The sequence below is a fragment of the Dasypus novemcinctus genome, chromosome 8 (assembly GCF_030445035.2).
Source record: "Dasypus novemcinctus isolate mDasNov1 chromosome 8, mDasNov1.1.hap2, whole genome shotgun sequence".
Taxonomy (NCBI): Eukaryota; Metazoa; Chordata; class Mammalia; order Cingulata; family Dasypodidae; genus Dasypus; species Dasypus novemcinctus.
Window position 1 is genome coordinate 50,601,611 of NC_080680.1, and position 25,117 is coordinate 50,626,727.

The 25,117-nt window shown below is 36.7% G+C and overlaps 1 protein-coding gene across 16 annotated transcripts in view; it reads right to left on the reverse strand.

Annotated features, from left to right (window-relative positions):
- Positions 1-25,117, reverse strand: part of PTPRD (protein tyrosine phosphatase receptor type D) — a 537,728-nt gene that overhangs the window by 413,154 nt on the left and 99,457 nt on the right. For all 16 annotated transcript variants that reach the window (XM_058301839.2, XM_058301846.2, XM_012519131.4 and 13 more), the window contains exon 2: positions 1,224-1,390. In XM_058301839.2, coding sequence (XP_058157822.1) covers positions 1,224-1,308 — 85 coding nt within the window. In that variant the 5' untranslated portion in view covers positions 1,309-1,390. The remainder of the gene's footprint in view (positions 1-1,223; positions 1,391-25,117) is intronic.

Here is a 25,117-nt window from a genome sequence, read left to right on the forward strand (position 1 = left end):
TGGCATTATGCTAGAAATTCCTTGGCTCCACCTTATACCAGCACTCCCAAGTGCTAATTAGGAGACTATACATTATTAACCAGAGAGTGATTGTGCTTAAAACATGCATGTTCCATATGTATCCTATTATTAATGTAATTTCTTTTGCTCCTCAAAGCTTTCTTTAGAAAAGAGAGGCCCTATTTAAACAAGGAGATTGGCAGCTATTGAGGGAATTCTTGCTTAAGTGCAATTAATAGGTAGGGGCCAAGATGACACAGAATCCTTGTCTTTGAAACATCGTTTATATGAATCAATTTAATCTCACTGGAATAGACAATGGAGGGAAAAGTTAATAGCTGCAGATGTTATTCATTTTAATAGAACCAGGGGACTCTCAAAGAGAATGGCCAACTCCAATATGAACTAAATCACTACGAAGAAACTAGAAATGTTAAGGAGTACAAGCCTGAGACATGCCTTTTTCCAGTGCCATCTCTTCCAAAGGGTCACAGGGTAGATGGGGAAAGAAACATATATAAACAAGGTAGACCTAATGATTTCCTAATTATGAACGAGATATTATCTTCTCATTAATTGGCAAGCTAATTGACCAAAATCTCAATTTCATAAATCAAGCCCAGTAACCTGGACTTGGGTATCTGCACTCCATAGAATTCTCCTCACACTCATGCATCCGCTATCCAGTCACAAAGTTGTCAGTTTTGCTTGATTTGTTTGAATACGGTACTAGACAACAGCTGTTGGAAAGAGTACATTAGAACAGCTGCTATGACAGTTACAAGGGGCTTGGCAGTTTAATTGGGTTAAATGTGACACTGTGCATTTTTCTAAACTTAGAAATATCCAGAAAACTAAAGAAATTTCTAATGGGTCTGAATAATGTTTACTTATTGGCACCACCAACTGGTTAACCTCTGTTTGAGTTATATCTTTGGTTTCATAATATCATTGCCACCAGGCTGTACGAGGTATTAAAAAAAAAAACAACAGTAGGAGCAGTTAGATGCACAAGAAAAGAGGCATTAAGGAGGAGAGGAAATGGTAAGGAAGTCACATCAATAATCTCTTTCAAAGGCTGGCTGGTAGCCAAAGAGGATCCCACAGTGTCTCAGGATTTACTTCCAAAGGAAACGTATTCAGAGGCCCCGAGCCTGGTGCCAACTGCAAACAAAACCATTCATTACAGTCACAGCCCCCTAGAGAAGGGGAGAATGGCTTACTCTCAGCATCTGCGCGGAGGAAGAAAGCGAGAAGCAGCAGCAGCGGCCTGGCTCCGTGCACCATCCTCCAGCTTGGCAGCAGCATGCTGGGGCAGCTTGGAATCACTGCCTCTGAAGCCGCAGCAAGTCAGTCGGGTCTGATATTTCAGCTGGAACACTTTCAGAGCCTGCAAGGGGAGAGGAAGAGAAAGGAAGGGGGAGAAAACGTAAAGACATTTTAGATTTCTCTCTCTATTCCTCCTGTTTCATCACAACCACCTTAAGAGACACAAACCATGATAAATACACAATAAATTGTAACCATCATGCCTCTGTACTAGGAAGGAAACAACCTGGCTGGTAAAACATGGGAGCCCTAGGTTATCTTGTTCCCATTTTCAGGCTATCCTAAAGTGCACCACCTTGTGTTTCATTCTCTCCTTGGGCCACCTTTTAGGCAACACACTATGGAGAAGGAATTGTCACTCTGATGAAACATTATGAGAATACAACAGTGGAAGAAAGCACACCAATTTTGTAAGAGAGATTTAAGAGTCGTTCTATCATGACAGATAAAAGCCTCTTATTGGCAGAACAATGGAAGCTGCTTTCTTGGCACAGGTCAAATGAGGGGCCTAATTCAATTTCTCCAGCTAAACAGTAGAGGTTAGAATTTTTTACACTAGTACATTTGGCTTCTCCCCAGTAGTCACATCAACATTCAAATCTAGTTTGGCTTCAATAAGTCAAAACAATAGTTAGCACAGACCTTTATGATTTAACAGGATTTCTATGTGCCTCCCGGGCAAGGGCTTAGTTTCCTCAACCTTCTAGGTAAAATCAATGAGCTACAAACTATTTTCAGAAGCCTACTGCGTGTAAGGTATCAGAAAGTGCCACAAAGCACAATATGTTGCAAGTTATAAGGATGGGTTAGATCCTGTCCTTGAGGAGTTTACAATTTAGTAGGGAAAATAAGACAGCGACAACAGATAAATAGTGCAAGTTACCGTAAAAGTTAGGATCAGGAATGGCACCATGGAAAAAGCAGTGCCTCAGCCTGGACCATGAATGTCTAAAGCAGGAATTTAATGACATGAGGGAAAGGCTTTCCAACCATTCTGTGCAAGGCCATGGCAGTGAAGGTACCTTGGAAAAGGTGCGTTGCCTCATTGGGCTGGAGGAGGGCTTCCCAGGTGTCAGCATGCATCGGAATCACTTGGAGGTCTTGTTAAAACATAGGTGGACACCACCCCCAGAGTGTGCAGTTTGGTGGGTCTGAGGTAGGGTCCAAAATTTTGCTTTCTAACATGTTCCTGAGTGATGCTGATGCTGCTGATCCAGGAACTATACTTTGAGTTGGAGTAATGGCTGCATTAAGAAACCAGAAAATGATGGGCAAAAAAAAAAAAAAAGAAAAATGATTCAGGCTTTTAAAAAAAGAGGTAATGGACAGCCTTGAATGTCAATCTAAGTCAACCAGCTTTTATTCAACAAACCACAAAAAGGCTATTTAATGTTTTGGAGCAGAGGAACAACATGGAACCAGCTTTTGGGAAGATTAACAGGCAGCTGAAAGTGGAATGATTTAGAGAATGCTATTAGGCCATAGCAAGAGTCCCAGGTGAGAAGTAATACAGGCCATGAAAGAGTGATGGTGGTCCTGGTGGGAATGGACATGACGGGAAGCAATGACTGATTGGCTCCAAGCAATAATTTGAAGCATGACTTTTCAAGTGATAAATAATTATTCCTTTAGAACCTTCAATAAATCTAACACAGCATCTTATACAGAGTAGGCTCTTAATAAAAATAAAAAAAATACAGAGTACACCAAATACTATTGCTGCCGTATCATTGAGAATGACTATCAAAATTCATTGGGAAAATGAAACAGTATTCCTTTAATTTTTGTATATTGGGCTATTTTAAACACATACAAAATCCTTGACAGGAAATACTAGAGATAGCCAGAAATAGCCTAATCCATTAAAATAACATGTACTTTAAAAAGAATTGTAATGCAGATACTATAGTGTGTCTTTTCTGAAACTGATCCTGAGCATGAAAATAAAAATTTTAAAAGATATTATCTTTTTCATTACTATGCATGAGTGGTTTGCATACAGGAAAGATAAAAGGAAGAGTGAAAATCATTCTAATTACCATCCACTAGATAGCTTTTTTTTTTTTGTCTTTTTAACAGATTTCTGGGTGGCACGAAGAAGAAGCTTGAACGCTGAAACAACACATCTACTTGAAACCAAAAACCAGCCAGCTGTTCTGAATCAGCTATTGTTATCAATCTCATCTGGAAAACAACTTATCAAGCAGCCCACAGCTATCAAATGTTAAAAATCTCAAAACTCCCTGTGAAAAGTGCTAAAGGAATCAGCTCTTTCCCCCCACTCATACCCACTTCATCGCTCCCATCCTCATGCCAGTGTTTCAAATGACAGCAAAGTCCAGGAGACATCAGTCCTGTCGGACTCAATTTGTGTCTGTGCAAGCGTATCAGAGCCAACTGCTACAGAATAAGTCTGTGCAATCACAGAGATGGAGACCTAGGAAATGCTCTCAGGAAAAGGATGATTTGGATTTTCCTCCTACTAAACCAAATTCTTCTGAATGAACCTACAAATGTTACCTTTGGATTTGGAAGAGTGATAGGATCTAGCACTCAGAAATGTATGCAGATATGAATATACATGTTTATACTTAAATGAACTATGTCCTTAGTTAAGATACAATAAAAGGAGATGGGAAAAGTGTGAAGATAAAACCTATTCTAGATGTTCACCCAATCTTCACTCCATATCTTCTTTATTATAAGGAAGTTCTGCCAAAAGGAAAATGCTGATTGGCATCAGTAACATGGACTTCAAATTTCAGAGAAAATATGGGAAATGGATTGTTAAGGAAACATTTAAAGTACAAATAATATGAGAATGAATGACTATTACAAGTTGTTTCTATTAGCTTATGGTAAGGATTGTCAAGCTCTCAACAATGAAATGAGCAAGGAAAAGGTGTCGTAGATATTAAAGGTATCACATCTCAGCTTCAATCACAATTATCTCTGCCTATGTCCAACAGCTCTCAGAAGAGGCGAACTCTTAGATTCTTACATACTTTACTCTTTCTCTATTTCATCAATAGGACACACAGATAAAACTGAACTATTTATGAGTCAAAAATTAAAATACAACAATTCTGGCTTCCCATTTCTCATAGCACAAAAGCCTTGGAAACAAAAGTTTTGTTGATTTCTAGTTAACTTAATATTTAATTTTGTATTTATGCACACATATGGTTGGAAAAGCTGGCAGTTCAGTACAATTTCACATGGAACAATAAAGAGTGCACTTCACTAAAAACCTTAACTAATCACTGTTTTAAGTGATCATACAAATGGACACTTATCCAACCCTCTTTCTCTTCCATTCAATAGTCTAACAGTCTTCTGTGTTAACTATATACACATTTAAACCAAGATGGATGCTGAGGATTTTTTTCTTTTCATCTTTCTGTACTGTTGATATGTGTTTGTGCAGTCTGGGTTAAAAGAAGAAGAAAAGAAAGAAAGCAAAACAGGCCCTTTATTCTTTTTAAAAGATCAAGAGAGAATCTCTGAGAAATGACTGAATGTAGATTTTCAGTACAAAACATACAAAGTGAGTCTGGAACATATTGTCATACCAGGAAGCAAGGAAGCTTTCAGGGACTACTAGGTTATAGCTAAAAATAGGGCCAAGGGAAAGAGGCTCCTATCATTCAAATGTGGGTAAACCTCAGTGGCAAAAAGAAAACAGCTTCCATGAATTGAAACATACTATATTAAAATTCATGAGTTCTTAATTTTTAAAATAATTTTTAAAAATTTCATTGGTCAATTTATAAGGGAGCTAGGAAACCAAATCATTATCCTGAAAACAGGGAGAGAAAGGGAAAGAACTGAGCATTAAAGAAATGGAAGTTCTTTATAAAAACTTTAAAAATAAAACTACTAATGTCCCTATAGAACACCAGATATTATTAAGTTTATCTCTAAAGTTCTCTTTTTTCTGTCTTACAACAAACTCTTACATTCAGTTCTAGACATTTGAGAAGCAATACATCTAACGATATTAAACCTGAGCATAAATCCATATAGATATTCATTATATTGTGAAACTGGTATATGGAGAAGGAAGCTTCCAAATGCTGTAACTTCTTTTAACCAGCCTCCCAAACCAACCAGGCCCCCATAAATCCACAGAACAGGTTTCCAATTATTTAAGAGAAGAAGCCATTTGTACAAAAGATGTGTTACCAGGAAGTTCCAAATTGTAAAACAGACCAAAGCTCCGGCTGAAACTAGGGGGCCTGGAGCCTATAGGAAGACTGATGGAAGCCTGCGGGAGGTGGCACTCTATGAATCCCCTGTGCCCTCAGCATAGAGTTACATCACATGGGCATGAAAAGAGAGAAAAGAAAAATAAACCTTCTATATTTCACTTATACATGTCAGTATTTCAACAGAAGAGAGCCCCCTAAATAGTCTACCATGGTATAGGAGTCTTCTAGCACTGTCCAAGAGAAATTTCTGCAATGATGGACATGCACTTTGTCTTCACTGTCCAACAACAGTAGCCACTAGCTCTGTCCAGTAACTGAGTACATTAAATACAGCTAATGCAGCTGAAGAAGAATATGTGTATTTTATTTGATTTTAACAGATTTAACTTCAAACACCCAATGTGGCTAGTGGCTACCAACACTCACAGCACAGTGTTTCAACAGCACTGGTCAACACAGCTGTAACCAAAGTCAATGTTTTCTGGGTTGCAGAACAAAACAACGAGGGTGGAATTCTCAATCCTTCTGGTCCTTGGCTTCCTAATAATCAGTCTCCAGAGATTCGCTATATTATGTGAGGAAGTCCAATTAATATTTAGGTCACTCACTTCCCCATCCCTACTCTTATCCTGCCAAATATATAGATATACAGATATACATAAACTAGTTCATAGAATGCTAAGTGGGAATCAATAAGAGGCTAAGTGTATCAGTGGAAAATGTCCAAATGGAAATATTGCTATTAGAAGGAAAAATGTGTGAAATTTGGACTTTCATATCATAGCTAGAAGGGTTGCTTTTCTCACTACTGAAAACCTATTTGGCATATAATAGAAATGCACCCTTCTGGCAGCAAAGACATGACACATTCATAGACAAGAAAGGCAAGTGTACTTCTAAACACCCATGTGAAATGATTTATAGAGTTTTTATGAAATGGCCATATCCAATTAATCCATATTGGTGAGGGATATTGAACATACATTTTAAAATATTAATACATACAGCAATAAATGCTTCAATGTCAACTACAGAAAACATTGCTCAGTAAAGGAAGGGCAATAGAAGACAGTTATTAAATTAAACACTGAAAGGTAACTGCATGTCCAATACATTTCTGGATATAATACCCACACCCAAAGAATAGAAGGAATTATTTTTATGAGAAAAACTCGAAACTCCTTAAAATTATACTTTCACATAATAGCACACCATATAAAAAGCTCTCAATTTTTCTCTGTTTTGCTCTAAACATGTTTTCTTGACAGTAAATTGGGAAAAAAATGAAGGGAGAGCTTTTGAGTTCTTACATAAAATACAAAGTAATAATTCAATCATCTTATTTTGGGTTGAGGTTATAGCTTAATAAGAAGATATCAAGTGACTATTAGTGAGCATGAAGCAGTTATTTGGAGAAATCAACTGAATTATAAGACTGTCTGAAGAGTAAAACAGTTTCTATCAACATGGCTACCTTAAAAAACCTTTTTATATGTTTAGTTCAAATATCTAGAAAGAAAAACCAATAGCTTTTTAGTTTGAATTTCAGATAGTATGATTCATTTTCCAAATAACTATCGATAGCATCTCTGTATCTAAAGGATTTCAAATCATTTTACATTTGAGGCAAACATAAAAGTTAGTTTCAGAAAGAGCAAAATAACATTAGTAACTTTGATAATTCCTTTCTCTTTCAGGAGGTAAAAATGAGTTATACAATGAAAAATGAACAGATAGGGAGGGTAAAAAGACCCTCATCACCCTGCCTACCTATTTTTCCCATATAAACGAAACTATAATTCTGATTTGAAAAGGATAGCTTTAGAAAACAGCATCTAATTTCTTTATGATTGCTATATATGATAAAGTCTATCTAGTCTTATGTGACATTAGTTGAATTCAGCAATAGAAAAGTTAAAATACAAATCTATCTAGCATGCTGGGACCATGTTATTTGTTCCATTTTTCCAAAAAGACACTCTTAAAGAAAAATCAGTAGACTGAGAAAAATCAGTATGGATACATACACAACCCGGCCATTTCCCATCCAAATGAAAGAACACAGATTCTATTATTTTTGTTAGGGGACATTTCTAAAGTAATGTGAAACCATCATTCCACACTCAGTATATACTAACTGACTTTCTTTTTCATTATCTTATAAATTAAAAGAGGGCTTTTTTTTCATGCATGCAAAATATTTTCTATTTAAAACACATGTAGATTTTTAAAATACAGTATAGATAATAAAGTTTTAATTATTATGTCTATTTTGTTTTATTTCCATCAATTCTTCATTATTACTTCCACTTCATTCAGAGTGGAAATGAAGTCTTGCATTACATGGTATATTTTACTTATTTACTATGAAATGCAATTTCTTTGCATTCACTTTATCTGCTGTCCTTAACCTAGCATTGATTTTTTTCCCCTTTACCATTATTTTAAAACAAAATGAAGGGCTTTTTAATTGTTTTTACATATTTCATTGCCAGAGCTCACAAAAACCTATTTTGCCTAGTCACAGATGGTATATCTAGAGCTGCGCCTTCAGAGTGATCAAACTTGTAAACCAGTGGTTCTCAAACAAGGGGAAATATCTGGAGAGACTTTTTCGTTTTCACAATGGAAGGAGTATGCTACTGGCAGTGTGCTAATCGTACAATGCTTAGGAAGTCCTCCACAACAAAGAATTACCCAACCCAAAATGTCAACAGTACCCAGGTTGAGAAGGAAAATTTTCAAATTAAAAAAAATAGCAATATTTTCAATGCCTATTTCTAGTAAATTGTCTTTTAAGTCTACCAATTATAGATGTTTCTAGTGCAGTTTTAATATATAACTCAAAACAGAATTGAATTTCTGGGCATGGAAGTCAATACACTGTGGATGACACCCAAATTTCCCTTTTTGTCCTAATCTAGTACCAAAATTGGCTTGTCTTATGGGAAATCCAGTTCACAGACTTAGGCAACATAAATATTGTTACCAATTAAATGAATGACTGTTAAATGGAGCAGACATTGCACTGATGTCTGTCAGTGAACAGACATGGTTCCCATCTCTTGTGATGGGAGCTTAGCTCTTCTCCAAGGGACCACAGACTCAGGAAAGGAATATTGAGTTCAAAGGAATGTTCTTTCAAATAACTCCCCACAACAGAGACAGAAAGTGGAATGGAAAGAGGCCACTGTGAATGGCTAGGGTTACTTGGAATTAAAGAATATTCTCTCTTAATTTTTCCAATTTTGCCTTCATTACTAAGACATTATCTCCCTCAAAATCTGTTTACCCCTCAAATAGTAGGGGAATTGGGTTTTGTGTGCAGAACCTAAATGAATGGTTACTAAACCAAATAGAAACACAATCTAAACAAATGTAAATGGGGAAAATATCGAAGATAATAAAAATAATCTCCTCTTCTCTTACTCTGCACATTTATTTTATTCAATTATACTGTACTTTTTACTTTTAGTACCTTTTCACATCTACTCCTCTCCTTGATGGGAACCTAGATGGTCAAAAATCAGAAGAAAGTTACGAATCATCTTGGGCACTCCCCTCATTTAACAATGAAAGAAGGAAACCAGTTGGTTTGTCTCAGAAGAGGGGTTCAGAATCCAGGCCAATTTTCTTTTTGCTATAGTATTCTGCTTCTATCATTTCTGACTTACTTAAACAGAGAGAACTAGCTTAGATGAAGCCAGGATTGATTCTGAAATAAACAATACAAAGAAAAGCTCTCCCCTTTTGTTGGCTAAAGGACAATATAAGGGTTGGTACAAATGAAGGAGGAAGGAAACCTTAAGGGTGGGATGCAGGAGGAAGGATGAAAGGATATCACTGGATAAAAGTATTTGAGAGTCACTATCCTAGACAAATAAATAATTCATGAATGAAAGTTTATCCCACGAGTCAAAAATTCTCCAAAGGGTCAATCCTTAACTCAATATCCTTTATTATGTACTTGTGTATCTTTGAGTCAAAGAATTTGTAAGTGTTCTTAGAAGTAGAAATTATTAACCAAAAATAGATTTCTAAAGTTCTCACGTTAGTAAGTGAGCTAACAACATGCAGGCACATGTTTACACTACCTGAAGGCATATTGATTTTGTATCCCATCAATTTCTTTTTTATGGAGGGTGTTTTTCTTTTTGTTTACATTTTAGCAAGGTTATTTGTTGACTTATTGAGAGGAGGCAGGAATGTATTAGATGGTGAATTCACAGAATCATACAGTAGAGTTATCCAGGTGGAAATATGCCAGCCCAAGTGCACTTTATTATAACATTGCTGAAGGCAACACGGCCATATTGAAAGAAGAAATGAAGACACACAATGGTTATTTTTCAAAAGCAGTTGGCATTATAAAGTGATTTGATAATAAAGTACGAAAATTTCCTGCAGCAATAAAAGTACTATGCATTTTCCATACCAAGATGTGTCAGGCTCGCAATGAAAAAAAATATTTTTCTCCTAGTCACTCTTTTAGAAAATATATTCTAGACCTCAAGAAAAAGGCTTTATAAAATACTGTCATTTCATTTTACATCTATAAAATGCTCAAAATACAAAGTGCAGATTAAAAAAAAAAAAGGAGTTAGAAGTCTTTAAAAACATACTAGCAAACTAGATGGAATAACTGTCTAAATACCAAACTTAATAGATACCAATTGTAACCTCAAATGAATAGCCCATACCACAAACAAAAGGAAATGCCAAACAAAAACAACAACCAAAGGGCTCTGCTGGGTTTAGGCATTACAAGGGCCTTTTGAAATATATATATTTTACATTCCAATGCAGAGGGGTAGCCAGGTACTAAGGAGTAGAAACAAACCTGGGGAGAGAGCATGGAAAGGGGCTGGCAGGCAGATGTGGAGGGAGAGTGCTTGGGAAAGGAGTGATGCCTAATCTATAATTTGATGTGCAATCAAGCTCCAAATTAAAATGCCATCTTTTCAGGAATTTCTCTGCCTTTCATGTTCTGCCCACTGTTGTTTCCATCACTAACTGAACTAACTGCCCCTTTCCTTTCTTATGTTTCCTTTTTTTTTTTTACATCATTTATGATGTGCTATATTGTCTTCCAAAATTTTTTGAAAAGCCCCACTTGAAGAAAATACACTCACTTCTTTCCATAGCAATTGTCACTAGGGGCTAAACTCTTTATTGCACAAATCAACATTTTCAAAAGCAGCACCTGAGTAAAAAGTAAACAGAAATAGAAGTTCTACAATTGGCTACTGCATCACACAAATCATCTGGGGTCCACTGTCCTGGATATTCTGCAGTTTGGACTTTATCTCACATATATTTTATGTTACAACAGACAAAAATGAGAGCTGTTACTGATATGTCCACCAGTCCCCTCTGAATTCAAACATTTGCTGTAACAACAAACCTTCAAAGTCTCTTTGTGACAGTTGATATCAACGTGATGTAGCAAAGAGGAGCAAAGGCGTTACTGTTTTTAAGATTTTTCATATAATGTCCTAATCTTATCATTGTAGACTAGCTATGCTAATCCAGAATAACTCCGTAGATCAATTTTCTTTCTGGTTTAAAGGTAAATTCATTCATCCTTTTCTTCCACAAATATTCTTGAAATACCTGCCATGTGCCAGACGTGATAGATATAAGAAACATGTAACAATGTATATGATAACAAGAAACAAGGGCCCAATACATTCCAGTGTAAAGAGACAGAAAAATACAAGCAATAAAAACACAAATTAGTTGCAACTCCTACTCTCTGGTTCGTTGGACTTACCCAGGCCAGCTAACAGGGAGGTAGAGATGGTCACACCAGGGAATCAAGAGTGCCTACAACTGTAAGCGGAAGAACTGCATCCATCATCCATGTGGAATCTAAGCCCTCTCTTGCTCTAGAGGTGGGGTGGACATCACCATCACAGGGTCCACAGAATGAAGGAATAAAATATGGATTAGAGTGGACTTACTGATATTCTACTATATCAGTAACTAGGGACTAGTAACAGAAGAAATTGTAGCACTGAGGTGGAGAAAGTGGCCACAGTAGTTGCTGAGGGCAGGAAGAGGGAAGAAGAGATGTGATGTGTGGGCATTTTTGGGACTTTTGAGTTGTCTTAAATGATATTGCAGGGTCAGATGCTGGACTTTATATATCCTGCCACAGCCCACTGAATGTACTGGAAGAGAGTATGAACTACAATGTAAACTATTATCCATATGGTGCAGTAGTGCTCCAAAATATGTTCACTGAGTACGATGAGTGTGCCACAATGATGGGGGAAATTGTTGGTGTGGGAGGAGTGGGGTGGGGAGATGGGAGTTATATAGGAACCTCTTATGTTTTTTAATGTAACATTTTTTGAGATGTATATATCTTCAAAAAATGCAATTTATAGAAATGATGGGGATGGGGGGTGGGGAGTGGGTTAGATGGGAACACCTTTTTTTTTTTTTGATGTAATATTCTCTGTGATTGTGATCTATTAACTTTAATTTTTTAAAAGTGTTTAAAAAAAACAAAACAAAACAAAAAAACATGTTACCTGATAATCATGTTAAAAACAATAAAACAAGGTGTTGGGATAAGAATAGCTGGTCTATGACAAAAAAAAGGGGACTCTTTAGCTAGATGGAAAGGTAGGATGCAGATGAGGATCTAACTGATGAGACAATGTGGAAAAGAGCTTTCCATGCCAAGGCATGGGCCGGACAGGGCAGAGACGGGGAGAGGCGGTGAGCCTGGTGTGGCTGAAGCCCCATGAGCTAGGTGGAGAATGTTGTGAGGTAGGCTGGGAAAAGAGGCTGGGCCCAAATCGTACAGGGCCTGAAGGTCACAGGGAGGACACTGGATTCATTTTAAATGCAATGGGAAGACACTGGAGGGTTTTAGATTATGGAATGACAAGGTCTGATATAAACTTAGATGAATTTTTTAGTGGCTGTCTACCAGTGGTTTTAAAATGCATTCCTTCTCCTCTTCCCAGTATGCCCCCAAGTCTATGTAGAGTCTTCCAATTCATTTACTTAACTTAGCTATTATACTTTATTGTGAAGTCTTCTGACCCATTATGAAAGTCTTCCCAGTTTTACTATTCAGTGCTCCCAAGCAGTTTCCCACTCCCAATTCTGTTTAAAGGCATCAGAAACAATGTGTTGCTTTCTAATGTGCTGAGCTGCTCTTCTTTCTTTTACATAGGGACATGCCTTAAGAAAATCGAACAAATTTATCTTCTTCCTACTGCTCTCCTATAAAGAAATCTAACCTCTTTAGAATTTTTACTTGAAAAGTAAAGTACCTAATGTTAGTTCTCATTTGGGTTCCTGAAGACTAAAAAAATCTACTCTTATGTACAAAGAAATGGTGGGCATACCTGGTTCTCTGTGGTCGGTCACACTTCTAAATCTCCGATTTCAGAAAGGCTTTCTACACGTACTTATCAAAAAAAAAAAGTTTCTGAAGTTTGGCACATCAAAGGCTTTTTTGGTTTATTCTTTTATACCTTGTAATGTTAGCAGTAATATTAATACTCAATAATAAACTAGAATTCAGACTATTAGAAAACACGGTCTTTCTAATAATTCAAAAATCTTTTCTTTCTGGGATTTAGATGCTTGGTCCTGCTGTAAGTCAACTGGTGGCTAGCTTCCCAAATTTTCCCAAGTTTTCCAGTCTCAGTTACCTTTTACATTTAATCCCTTAGTTTTCACTATAGGATTTCATCATTATTGAAGCAAGGCTTTTAACATTTCAATAAAAGTTGGTTAATTCTGTACTATTTCTTATTAGTTACCTAGACTTGTGACTACCAGTATTTAACCTTCTATCCTATAAATACATTATGCAACACAAGTTTGTTGGATGGAGGGTGTAGGAGGTGGCAAAAATAAGCTGCCTTATTTTGTAGCTCAAGAGGAGTCTATTCCCCCTTTTGCTGACCTTGCCACCTGCCTTGACCAATAGAACAGATCGGAATCAATAGTGTGAGTTCTGAGCCTGAGTCTCAAGAAGTCCAAGAAAATTCAGCGAGAATTTTTGCATACTTCCTTCCACTTGCTGATATAGGGATGCCTGCCACTGCTACCAAATGAACAGGCCCAGGAAAGCCTGGTTAAGGATGAAAGTTCATGTGCAGCACAGACAAGCTTCCAAGCTGAGCCACCTTGGACCAGCCGTTCTCCAGAAGACATGATAGCCAACCAAAGATTGACAATCAGATTCAGTCAAGATCAGCCAAGCCGGACCCAGATTAGCAAGTGAATCCATCAAGAATGACCCATCTGAGCCCAGAAAACTAATGACATAAAGGGGTTTAATATTTATGTAATTCAATATAAATCAAAGATAAAAACATATTTTCTCCACTAATTTTACCCTACTTTAAATACTCAGCTAGGCAAGTTGAATTCTTATGGCTAACAACTAAATTAATCTGTTCTTCTTCAACCAATAAAGTCATTTTCAATAACTTTCAGAACTTCTAAAGAGGATACAACATTCTGTAATTTTGAAAAATCAGTAAGTTGGAACATATTTTGCCTCTTTGTCCCCTTCATCATATTAGAAATACTCTTTCCCAAAATGGAAAGAGAACAGAAAAAGCACAGAAGAATATTTAAGGAAATAATGACTGGAAACTTCCTAACCCTTATGAAAAATGTGAATATCAATATCCAACAAGGACAACACACCCCAAACGGGATACACCTGAACAGATGGACTCAAAGATACCTACTATTCTGACTGACAAATACCATAGACAGAGAGGATCCTGAAAGAAGGAAAAGAAAAGCAATGTATCACATACAAGGGAAATTCAGCAAGACTAAGTACCAATCTGTCAACAGAAACCATAGGGGAGAGAAGAAAGGGGTATGATGTATTTAAGGTATTGAAAGAAAAACTGCCAGCCAAGAATTCTGTATCCAGCAAAAGTGTCCTTCTAAAATGAGGGTGACTCTAAAGGTTTCACAAACAAACTTAGAGAGTTTGTTTCGAAAAGTCATGATTTACAAGGGATAATAGAGTGTTACACTCTGAAAGAAACAAGGGATAATAGAGTGTTACACACTGAAAGAAATAACAAGGATGAGAGACTTTGAGAAAAGTGTAGAAATGAAAATTATTAGTAAGGGTAACTTAAAGGATAAAAAGTCAAACAATAGTGAGCTATGACAACAAAAGCCAAAGGATAAAATGGACAAAGAAAGGTCTTCACAGTAATAATCTTGAATGTTAAAGGCTTGAACTATCCAATCAAAAGATATAGACTGGGAAGCGGATGTGACTCAAGCAACTGAGCTCCCACCTACCACATGGGAGGTCCTGGGTTGATTCCCAATGCTCCTGGAGAAGATGAGAGAACACACAGTGAATGGACACAGAGAGCAGAGAGCGAGCACAAAGTATGACTTTATTTATAAATAAATAAAATAAATCATTAAAAAAAGACACAGACTGAAAGAATGGATAAAAAAATATGAGCCATCTATATGCTCTCTACAAGAGACACATATAAGAAAACAACCATGTTGAAAGGGAAAGGTTGGAAAAAGATATTCCAGACAAACAGTGAAAAAAAAAGATCTGGGGAAGCGAAGTGGCTCAACTGATAGAGCATCCGTCTACCATATGGAGGGTCCAGGATTCAATCCCCAGAGCCTCCTGACCGGTGTGGTAAGCTGGCCCATGCACAGTACTGCCATGCACAAGGAATGCCCTGCCACACAGGGGCGCCCCTGTGTAGGGGAGCCCCATATGCAAGGTGTGCACTCTGCAAGGAGAGCTGCCCACGTGAAAAAGTACAGCCCACCCAGGAGTGATGCTGCACACATGGAGAGCTGATGCAGCAAGATAATGCAACAAAAAAGAGATGCAGTTTCCCAGTGCTGCTGGATAAAGGAAGCAGACACAGAAGAACACACAGCAAATGGAGATAGAGCAGACAACAGGGGGAAGGGAAGAGAAATAAAAAGAATAAATCTTTGAGAGAAAAAAAGATCTGAAGTAGCAATTATTCAATACTATTATCAGACAAAATAAATTTTAAATGCAAAACTGTTAAAAAGGATGAAGAAAGTCATTATATATTAATGAAAGGGGCAATTCATTCACCAAGAAGAAATAACTATAATAAATATTTATGCACTTAATCTGGGTATATCAAGATACATGAGGCACACAATGGCAAAACTGAATGGAAAAATAGATGTCTCTACAATAATAGTTGGAGATTTCAAATCGCCACACTCTCAGCATTGGATAGAACATCTGGACAGAAGATAAATAAGGAAACAGAGAACTTGAATAATATGACAAATGAACTACACCTAATAGACTTTTTGTTTCAATATACATTTTTTTTTTAAAGATACTTAGATTATATAGATGTTACACAAAAATATACGGGATTCTCATATGCCCTCCTCGCTATCTTTTCCCACATTAACAATATCCTTCTTTAATGTGTTTGTTACAATTGATGACCACATTTTGGAGCACTGCCACTAAGCATGGATTATAGTTTACACTGTAGTTTACACTCTCTCCCATATCATTTTATAAGTTAGGACAAGATATATAATGGCATCTATCTGTCATTGCAATGCCATTCAGGATAATTCCCAAGTCCCAAAAGTGCCCCCAAATTACACCTATTTTTCCCTCTTCCTCTGCTCAGAACTTCTAGTAGCCACTTTTTCAACATCGATGAAAAAAGTTCTTCCATTGCTAGAATCACAGTAAGTCTATAGTAGATTACCAGTAAGTCTACTCCAATTCATTGTTCATTCCCAATACTGAGGATTCTGGGATGGTGATGCCCTCTCCGCCTCTGAGAGGGGGCTTAAATCCCATGGGGCAGATGGATAGGACTACCTTGCTTGCAGTTGCAGACTCTCTCTGTTCCTTGAGATGGTTGTTATCCACTCTCATCTCCTTGTTACTTGTCCTGAATGAGTCCAGTGAACCAGAGTAGGTGCTGCAAATCTGTTGAGATTCAGGGTGCAGCTAGTGGTTGGACAGCTCAAAGATTTAAGTCTCTCGGACATAAATAGATGGGGCAGAAGAGCCATGTTTAGGGAAACCACAACAGAGTCCAGCTCTGTCACACGGGGGAGCATAAATTCCAAAGTAGATCCCACTGGCAGGATGCCAAACTTCTGAGCTGTATCCATCATTGTAATATCATGTAGAAAAATTGCATTAACCCCAAAATGCCCTTTGTTCCATCTATTATATTCCTCCCTTCATCTTCCCTCAAGACCCATGGTAACCACCAAGATTAACTCATTGAAGGACAAGATTCCTACGTTACTTGCAACAACATTGAGGGCTTGACATACTGGCTTGTCGGCCCCTATTAGGCACTACCTATGCTCTCAAGAAACTCCCACCCCTTTATTTGCAATCATAGCAGGACTCCCCAGGATGGGAGCCCAACACCTTCCTGCTCATTTTGTGAGTCTCCACCCACAGATATAATACACTATGACAAGATGGACGCTACACACGCCTTAGAAGCCTGCCCCAGGTGTGCCCTGTTCCACATGCTCCCCACATCCAACACCTTAAACTAGTAACCCTCCCCTGCCATATTTGCCAAAAGAACATTCCCAATCCTACAGTTTCAACCACATACCTGCAAATACCCAAAGTTCACCTGCTCCCTCTCTCAACTCTCCCCCCCATTCCATGGACAGTCCATCCCACACTCCCCACCCTACTCCCCTCACCGACCAGCACTGCCCAGCCCAATAGCATCACTGCAGCACTGTTATGCCGATCCACTGCACAACTACACCCTTCCTTAGGTGTAGATTTTCATAGATTATCATAGATTTTGCCCATAAGGGCATTGACTCACAACCTTCTTCTCCCTTTCTATTTCCTATAAACCTGTTTTCCAGACTCTAGCTCTGTGAGTCGGCTTGATTTACTTAATTCATATCAGTGAGGTCATGTAATATTTGTCCTTAGGTGCCAGGCTTGCTTCACTAAACATAAGGTCTTCAAAGTTCATCCATGTTATCCCATATGTTAATACTGCATTCCTTCTTAAAGCTAAGTAATATTCCATTGTATGTATATACCACAGTTTGTCTATTCATTAATCTGTTAATGAACATTTAGGTTGTTTCCAACTTTTGGCAATAGTGAATAATGCTGCTATGAACATTGGTGTGCATGTATCTGTTTTCAATTCTTCTGGGTATATACCCAGCAGTGGAATTGCTGGGTCATATAGCAGATCTATAGTTAGTTTTTTGAGGAACTGCCAAACTGTTCTCCACAATAGCTACATCATTCTATATTCCCACCAGCAGGGTATAAGTGTTCCCCTCCTCCACATCCTCTCAACATTTATAGTCCTCTGTTTTTTTAATAGCTTCCAGTCTAATGGGTGTAAGATGATATTTCATTGTGGTTTTCATTTGCATTTCCCTAACAGCTAGTGATGTTGAGCATTGTGTGGATGACACTCCAAAAGAGGAGGATAAACATTCTCTTCAAGACTTGCTCATGAATCCTCCAGGATAGACAACATGTTGGGTCATAAGGTAGGTCTCAATAAATGTAAAAAGAATGAAATTACACAAAATACTTTCTCTGATCATAATGCAATGAAACTGGAAATCAAGAATGGACAGAAAAAGAGGAAATTTACAAATATAAGGAGATAAAACAACATACTCCTAAATAATAAGTGAGATGAAGAAATTGCAAGAGAAATCAGTTAATATTTTGAGAAGAATGAAAATTAGAATGCAACTTATCAAAACCTATATAATACAACAAAGGCAGTGCTGAAAGGAAAATTTATAGTCCTCAATGCTTACATTAAAAAAGAAGAAAGAGGTAAAATCAAACACCTAACTGCATATCTAGAGCAACTAGAAAAAGGAAAGCACAGTAATCCCAAACCAAGCTAAAGGAGAGAAATAATAAAGATAAAAAATAAATGAAAATGAGAACAAAAACAAAATAAAACAATAGAAACAAAACCTAAAGTTGGTTCTTTGAGAAGATGAACAAAATCAACAAAGCTTTAGCTACACCGACAAAAGAAGAGAAAAGATGAAAACAAAATCAGAAATGAGAGGGGGGACATTACCACTGATTACACAGAAATAAGAGAGATCATATAAGGACACTATGAGCAACTGTATGCCAGAAAACTAGACAAGGTAGACAAAATGGACAAATTCCTAGAAACAGAATAACCTATACTGGCCCTAGAAGAAATGGAAGACCTCAACAAACCAAACACAAGTAAAGAGATTGAAAGTCATGAAAAACCTCCCAAAGATATAACATAGAAAGGTACAGCCACTGTGGAAGACTATTGGACAGTGCCTAAGGAAGTAGAATACAAACTTGCCATGGGACCTGGCAATACCATTGCTAGGTGTATATCCAGAAGAACTGAGAGCAGTGACTCAAAGAGACATCACACCAATGTTCACAGCAGCGTTATTCATGATGGCCAAATTTGGAAACCCAGGTGTCTATTAACTGATAATGGATAATTGTGGAGTATATACACAATTGCAAGAAGAAATGAAGTCATGAAACATGAAAACATGGATGAACCTGGAGGACATTACACTGAGTGAAGCAGACAAAAAAGGACAAATACTGTATGACTGCCCTATTATGAACTCACTATATTATATGAAATATAAATATGTGAAATATGAATATCGATATAATTGCATATACAACAATGTACAAATGTACATGTTATACAATGTACAAATGTACATGTTATACAATGTTATACAATGAACAAATGTACGTTAATACATGTTAATATCAGACAAAAAAAGTATACTAAGTGAAGGAGATCAGACACAGAGTACTACATATTTTATTATTCCATTTATATAAAATGTAAATATAAATCAATATATAAAGATGAAATGAGATTATTGGTTATATAGGTCTCAAGAAGGAATGCTAAGGGGTGTGCAGTCTTCCTTTTTAGAGTAATGAAATTGTTCTAAAATTTTTGAGATGATGAATGTACAAAATTATGATTATATTAAAAGCCAATGATTATACACTTTGGATAGAATAGCCAGAAATAGCAGCTATGTGCAGTGGGGGAAGCATAAAGAAACTGAGAGGTAAGGAATTTTCTTGTTTCTTTATAAGTAAGGTTTTTTATGTTTTTATTGAAATACTGAAAACGCTCTAATAATGATTGAAGTGATCAAGGCACAACTACGTGATTATACCAAATACACTCATTGTGCACTTCAGAAGAACTGTATGCTTCATGAATATGTATCAGTAAAATTGATTTGTTTAAAAAAAAAAAACTCCCAACGATGAAAAGTCCAGGACCAAATGGCTTCACAGGTAAGCTCTACTAATCATTCAAAGATGATCTAATACCAATCTTTCAAAGATGATCTAATACCAATCTTCCAAAGAACTGAACAGAAGGAACACTAGCAAACTCAATTTATGAAGCCAACATTACCCTAATACCAAAACAAGATAAAGAATTTCTCTAATGAATACAGATGCAAAAATACTTGCAAAAATACTTGCAAAAATACTTGCAAACTGAATCTAAAAGCACATTAAAAGAATTATACCTAAAGATCAAGTGGGTTTTATTCCAGATATGCAAGGGTGGCTCAACATAAAAATTAGTGTCATAAGCCACATTGATAAACTGAAGAAGAAAAATCACATGATCCTCTCAATTGACAAAGAAAAGGCATTTGACAAAATTCAGCATCCTTTTTTGATAAAAACTCCAAAAGAGGAATAGAAGCTTTCTCAACATGGTAACATACATACACGAAAAACCCACAGCTAGCACTGTATTCAATGGAAAAGAACTGAAAGTTTGCCCACTGAGATCAAGAAAAAGACAAGGATGCCACTGTCATCACTGTTACTCATTATCATGCTAGAAGTTCTAGCTAGATTAGGTAAGATAAAGAAATAAAAGGCACCCAAATAGGAAAGCAAGAAGTAAAACCTTCGTTATTCACTGATACAATCCTCTATCTAGAAAATCCCAAAAAATCTACAACAAAGCTTCTATTGTAGAACTAATGAACAAGTTCAGCAAAATTGCAGAGTAAAAGATTAATATGCAAAAATCAGTATGTTTCTATAACCTACAGATAAGCAGTCTGAGGAGGAAGTCAGAAAAAAAAATCCATTCATAATAGTAACTGAAACAATCAAATATTTAGGAATAAACTTAACCAAGGACATAAAGGGCCTGTATTCAGAAAGCTACAATACATTGCTAAAAGAAACTGAAGAAGACTTAAATAAATGGAAGGACATTCTGTGTTCAATGACTGGAAGACTAAATATTGTTAAGATGTCAATTCTACCCAAACTGATTTATAGATTGGATGCAATCCCAATAAAAATCACAACAGCCTTTTTTGCAGAAATGGAAAAGTGAATTATCAAATTTATTTGGGAGGGTAAGGGGCTCTGAACAGTCAAAATGTATTAATATTAAAAAAGAAAAACAAAGTTGGAGGACTCTCACTTCCTGAGTTTAAAGCACATTACTTAGCTACAGTGGTAAAAACAGCCGGGCTGTAGCAGTGTTCTCCAGGAGGCTGTATATGCTCTAAATCAAAGTCCACTCTATGGTGCTGTTCCTCCCATAGCCAGGATTTATGGGTGCACAAATCAAGGAGTGGAAATGGGAGTGGCACCACTCACGATTACCCCTAGAGATCCACAAGGAAAGTTTTGTTTCCTGTCCCTACAACCTTAAGCTCTGCTGGTCTACAGGTCTTAGTTCCAAAACAAAGAGTGCTTCCACCAGAGAAAACAACAATGATTTCCTTGAACTGGAAGGTAAAACTGCCACCTGGTCACTCTGGGCTCCTCCAGTTTCTGAACCAACAGGCAAAGAAGGGAATTACTGTACTGTTGGGGGTGACTGATCCTGATTATCAGGGGACAAGAGGACTGCACCTACACAATGGAGGTAAGAAGAGTTTGCCTGGAATACAGGAGTCCCCTAGGGCATCTCTTAAGTCTACCATGCCCTGTGATTAAAGTCAATAGAAAATTGCAATAACTCAATCTAGACAGGACTAACAACGGTCCAGAATCTTCAGGAATGAAAATTTGGGTCACTGTACCAGGCAAATGACCACAGCCAGCTGAGGTAGTTGTCAAGGGTAAGGGAACATGGACTGGGAAGTGGAAGAAGGTAGTGATAAATGCAAACTTCAACCATGTGACCAGTTACAGAAATAAGGACAGTAATGGTCATGAATATTTCTTCCTTGTTTTGTTATGAGTATGTTTGTATATGTACATAAAACAAATATCTTTATTTTCTTCCCTAACCTTTCCCTTTATCGTATGACATAAACTGTATTAGTTTCATATCATATATTTAAGGAAGTCAAATTTCAGAGTGACTATTACCCAAGGACTTGCACCTTACTCTGGAGTAATTTAGTGTCTTTCTAGTTGTATGCAGGACAGTTGAGTATTATTAGGTGCAAATTTATCTATTATTGTTTTTATTTAGAGACTAAATATGGTTTAAGGTAATGTGTATGCCTGCCAAGTTGATAAGGGGGGAACTGTGATGGTTAAGCTAACATGTCAATTCAGTGAGGTAATGGTACCCACTTGTTTGGTCAAACAAACAATAGGATAATTTCATGGACTTTAACCATCACTAAGTTGATTGCATAAATTGCTGGTTTTATCTACTATCAACTGAGATTGCCATCAGCAATGAGTGACATCTCATCCAACCAGTTGAAGGCCTTAAAAGGAGAAGTGATTTCAGCATTCAGAGAGAGAATTTCCATCTCCACTTCAAAAGGATAGCATCTCCTGGGGAACTCATCAAGAACCTTCATCAGATCCTCTGGTTTGCAGCTGCAACAGAGAATTTGGACTTGTACATTCCCAATTGCATAAAATCTCATAATATTTACAGATATCTCCTGTTGGTTCTGTGTGTTAAAGAGGAATGTCCCAAGGATCCAGGGGAAACACTGTAGTCCAAAGAATGGGGCAGTGACATGCAATAAGGAACCAGTGGTTTAGTTCAGCTTTAGCACAGACTTTCTGATTGATGTTGGCCACATCATTAGCCTTATTTGTCTCCATTTTCCCTAGATGCTCTATTTTATAAATCTTTATTATTTTCAACATCTCATATAATTTATTTATCATGTTTATTGTTTGTTGTCCCCATTCCCAGTAGACCATAAGTTCCATGTGGAGACGGAATTCATTTTTAATTTTGTTAAGTGTTCATGACTTGAGTGAAAGTACTTATATGAAAAATGTAGGGATAATCTTATTTTGCAAAATACATTTTAAAAAATACAGCAAATCTGTCTGCAGTTTCTTTCTATTCACAAGGTGATAGTGATGATGGTAGCAGTAGGTCTAACAGTTACACTGACTGTTTACTCTATAAAGGGAACAGTGCTAGGTTAGTGCAGGGTAGGTTTTACAAAGCCCTATTAAGAAATAACTGCCCAATCTCCAATTTCATGCCTTTTTTCAGGATATCACAGTTATGTATATGAACCAGAAAAGGAAATAAAAATCCTCAAATAACAACCTAATTTGAGAAGTATATTTTTTCTTTCATTTCTTTACACATTAATAGTAAGAAAAGAAATTATTTAATGATAAAGACAAAAGGTTAAGATGTTGTTCCACAGAATGGATAAATGAATATTTATTGAATGCTAACTCTGTTTCCCACATCATGCTAATTCATGTCAGAAACAAAAAGTTAGACAAGGGCCACACATTTAATGAATTTACTATATGTTTGGTGATGGAGAAATGTGAAAACTTAGCAAAGCATGAAAATATTTGTTAGCAATCAAATACGTGGTAGATAATAATAAACATACATGTTTAGAGGAGGAAAATACATCCTCAATATTTAGGAAAGATCTTGTGAAAGGGAGTATTTAACATCTTGAAGACTCTTGATTTGAGAGAAGTATAAGATATTTCAGTAATAAGCACAAGATTTAGAAATTGGTTATGTTCAAAGCATTTTCAGGAGTCAATAAATTGGCCATTGTTTATAAAGCAGAGTGCTGATATGACAAGGAATTTAAATGCCGGTAAGGGCAATTTGTGATAGGCCCTCAAGGTAGGTTTAGTTTATCCTGCAGGACAGTAAATCTCAAACTATCAGCAGGAAAATTAGGAGTAGAGTGAAGTTAATATCCCCCAAATTGTGCATATGAACCTCAAATGCCTTAAAGGAGAAAAGGTAGAACTATGCTGTTAGCAACGGGCTGTCTTTGGGATATTAGTGAACTAGATAATAATTAACCATAAAGCTGCATTCCAGGAAAGCTTATTTGAATCACACCACTAACATGATAATATAATTCCACTCTGTACTGTAAGGGGATTAGACATTTCTTATTTCCTTGGGATCAGTATCTATTTAAAACACATGACATCCATATTATAATTTGAAATCTTGATCCTACACAAGCAGAAGAGTAGTGGGCTGAACGGGTGTTGCAATCTTCACTTTGTCATTATCTTATTTCAAGAAGGCTCTGGAGACAATTTCTGACATCGTGCTTTGACTTCCATCTGCGTGAAATGAAATAATGGATGCCTCCTTCCTACCTCATCAGAATGAGTGGGCAACAAAAGCACAATAAAATCAGGGATGCAGGAAGAAATTTTGAGGAAAGAAGCTTGTGTTTATTATCATTAAAAATAAAACAAAATTTAGCCAGCCTTTCTCAACCAGGATTACACAAGATAATTAAACCCTGAAGAATATAATTTCATTGAATCTTTTCTCAATTCACCCAAGGATGGTACAAAGCAAGTACTGTTCTATATGCACAGGAGAGAAGTTAATTCATTACACACAATAGATGTCTCAGAGAATTAGGTTTGAATTTTCCTGCAAAATTAAGGCTAGGAAGAGCTGACACTATATGTCATTTATAAATTAGGCTTTGGTATCTGAAGTTTTTTTTTTTTTAAGAAACAAAGCAGTATGTTTCTGGACCTACACATACAAAGCCTTACTATATTCTAGAAGAAAAATAAAATAACCTGGAATAATACTAGAATGAATGGCCCATAAATGTGGGGATGTCACCTAAAAGTAATAAAGCAAGAAGAATAAACAGTGTCATACTTTACAGTTTATAAAATGCTTTTTTGAAAAGAATTTGAGTTAATAGCTAATATTTATTGAACTCATTTAAAATTCTACACAATAGTCTTCTGCAAAGGCAAGCATTCCTTTTTGATTAAGATGAGGAGAATAAGACACTAGGAAAAACAATTTCCCTAACATATAAAGCTGGTATGAGGCAGAAATGCAAGTTCAAGTTATTCGAATTACACCAAGAAGTGATCCCTATTGTGGCTATCTAGTCACACAAAAGCCCCTCAAAGTAGGATTTATCCCTATATGCAGATGTGAAAATTGAGGTGCAGAGAAGTCTGGCCCAAAAAGTTCAGAGATAGCAAATTTCAGGTACCTCCCAAACCATGGCTAAGATAAAGCAATGTAGACCAAAATGGCAGATTGACACAAAGAACCAAAATAAAAAATGTA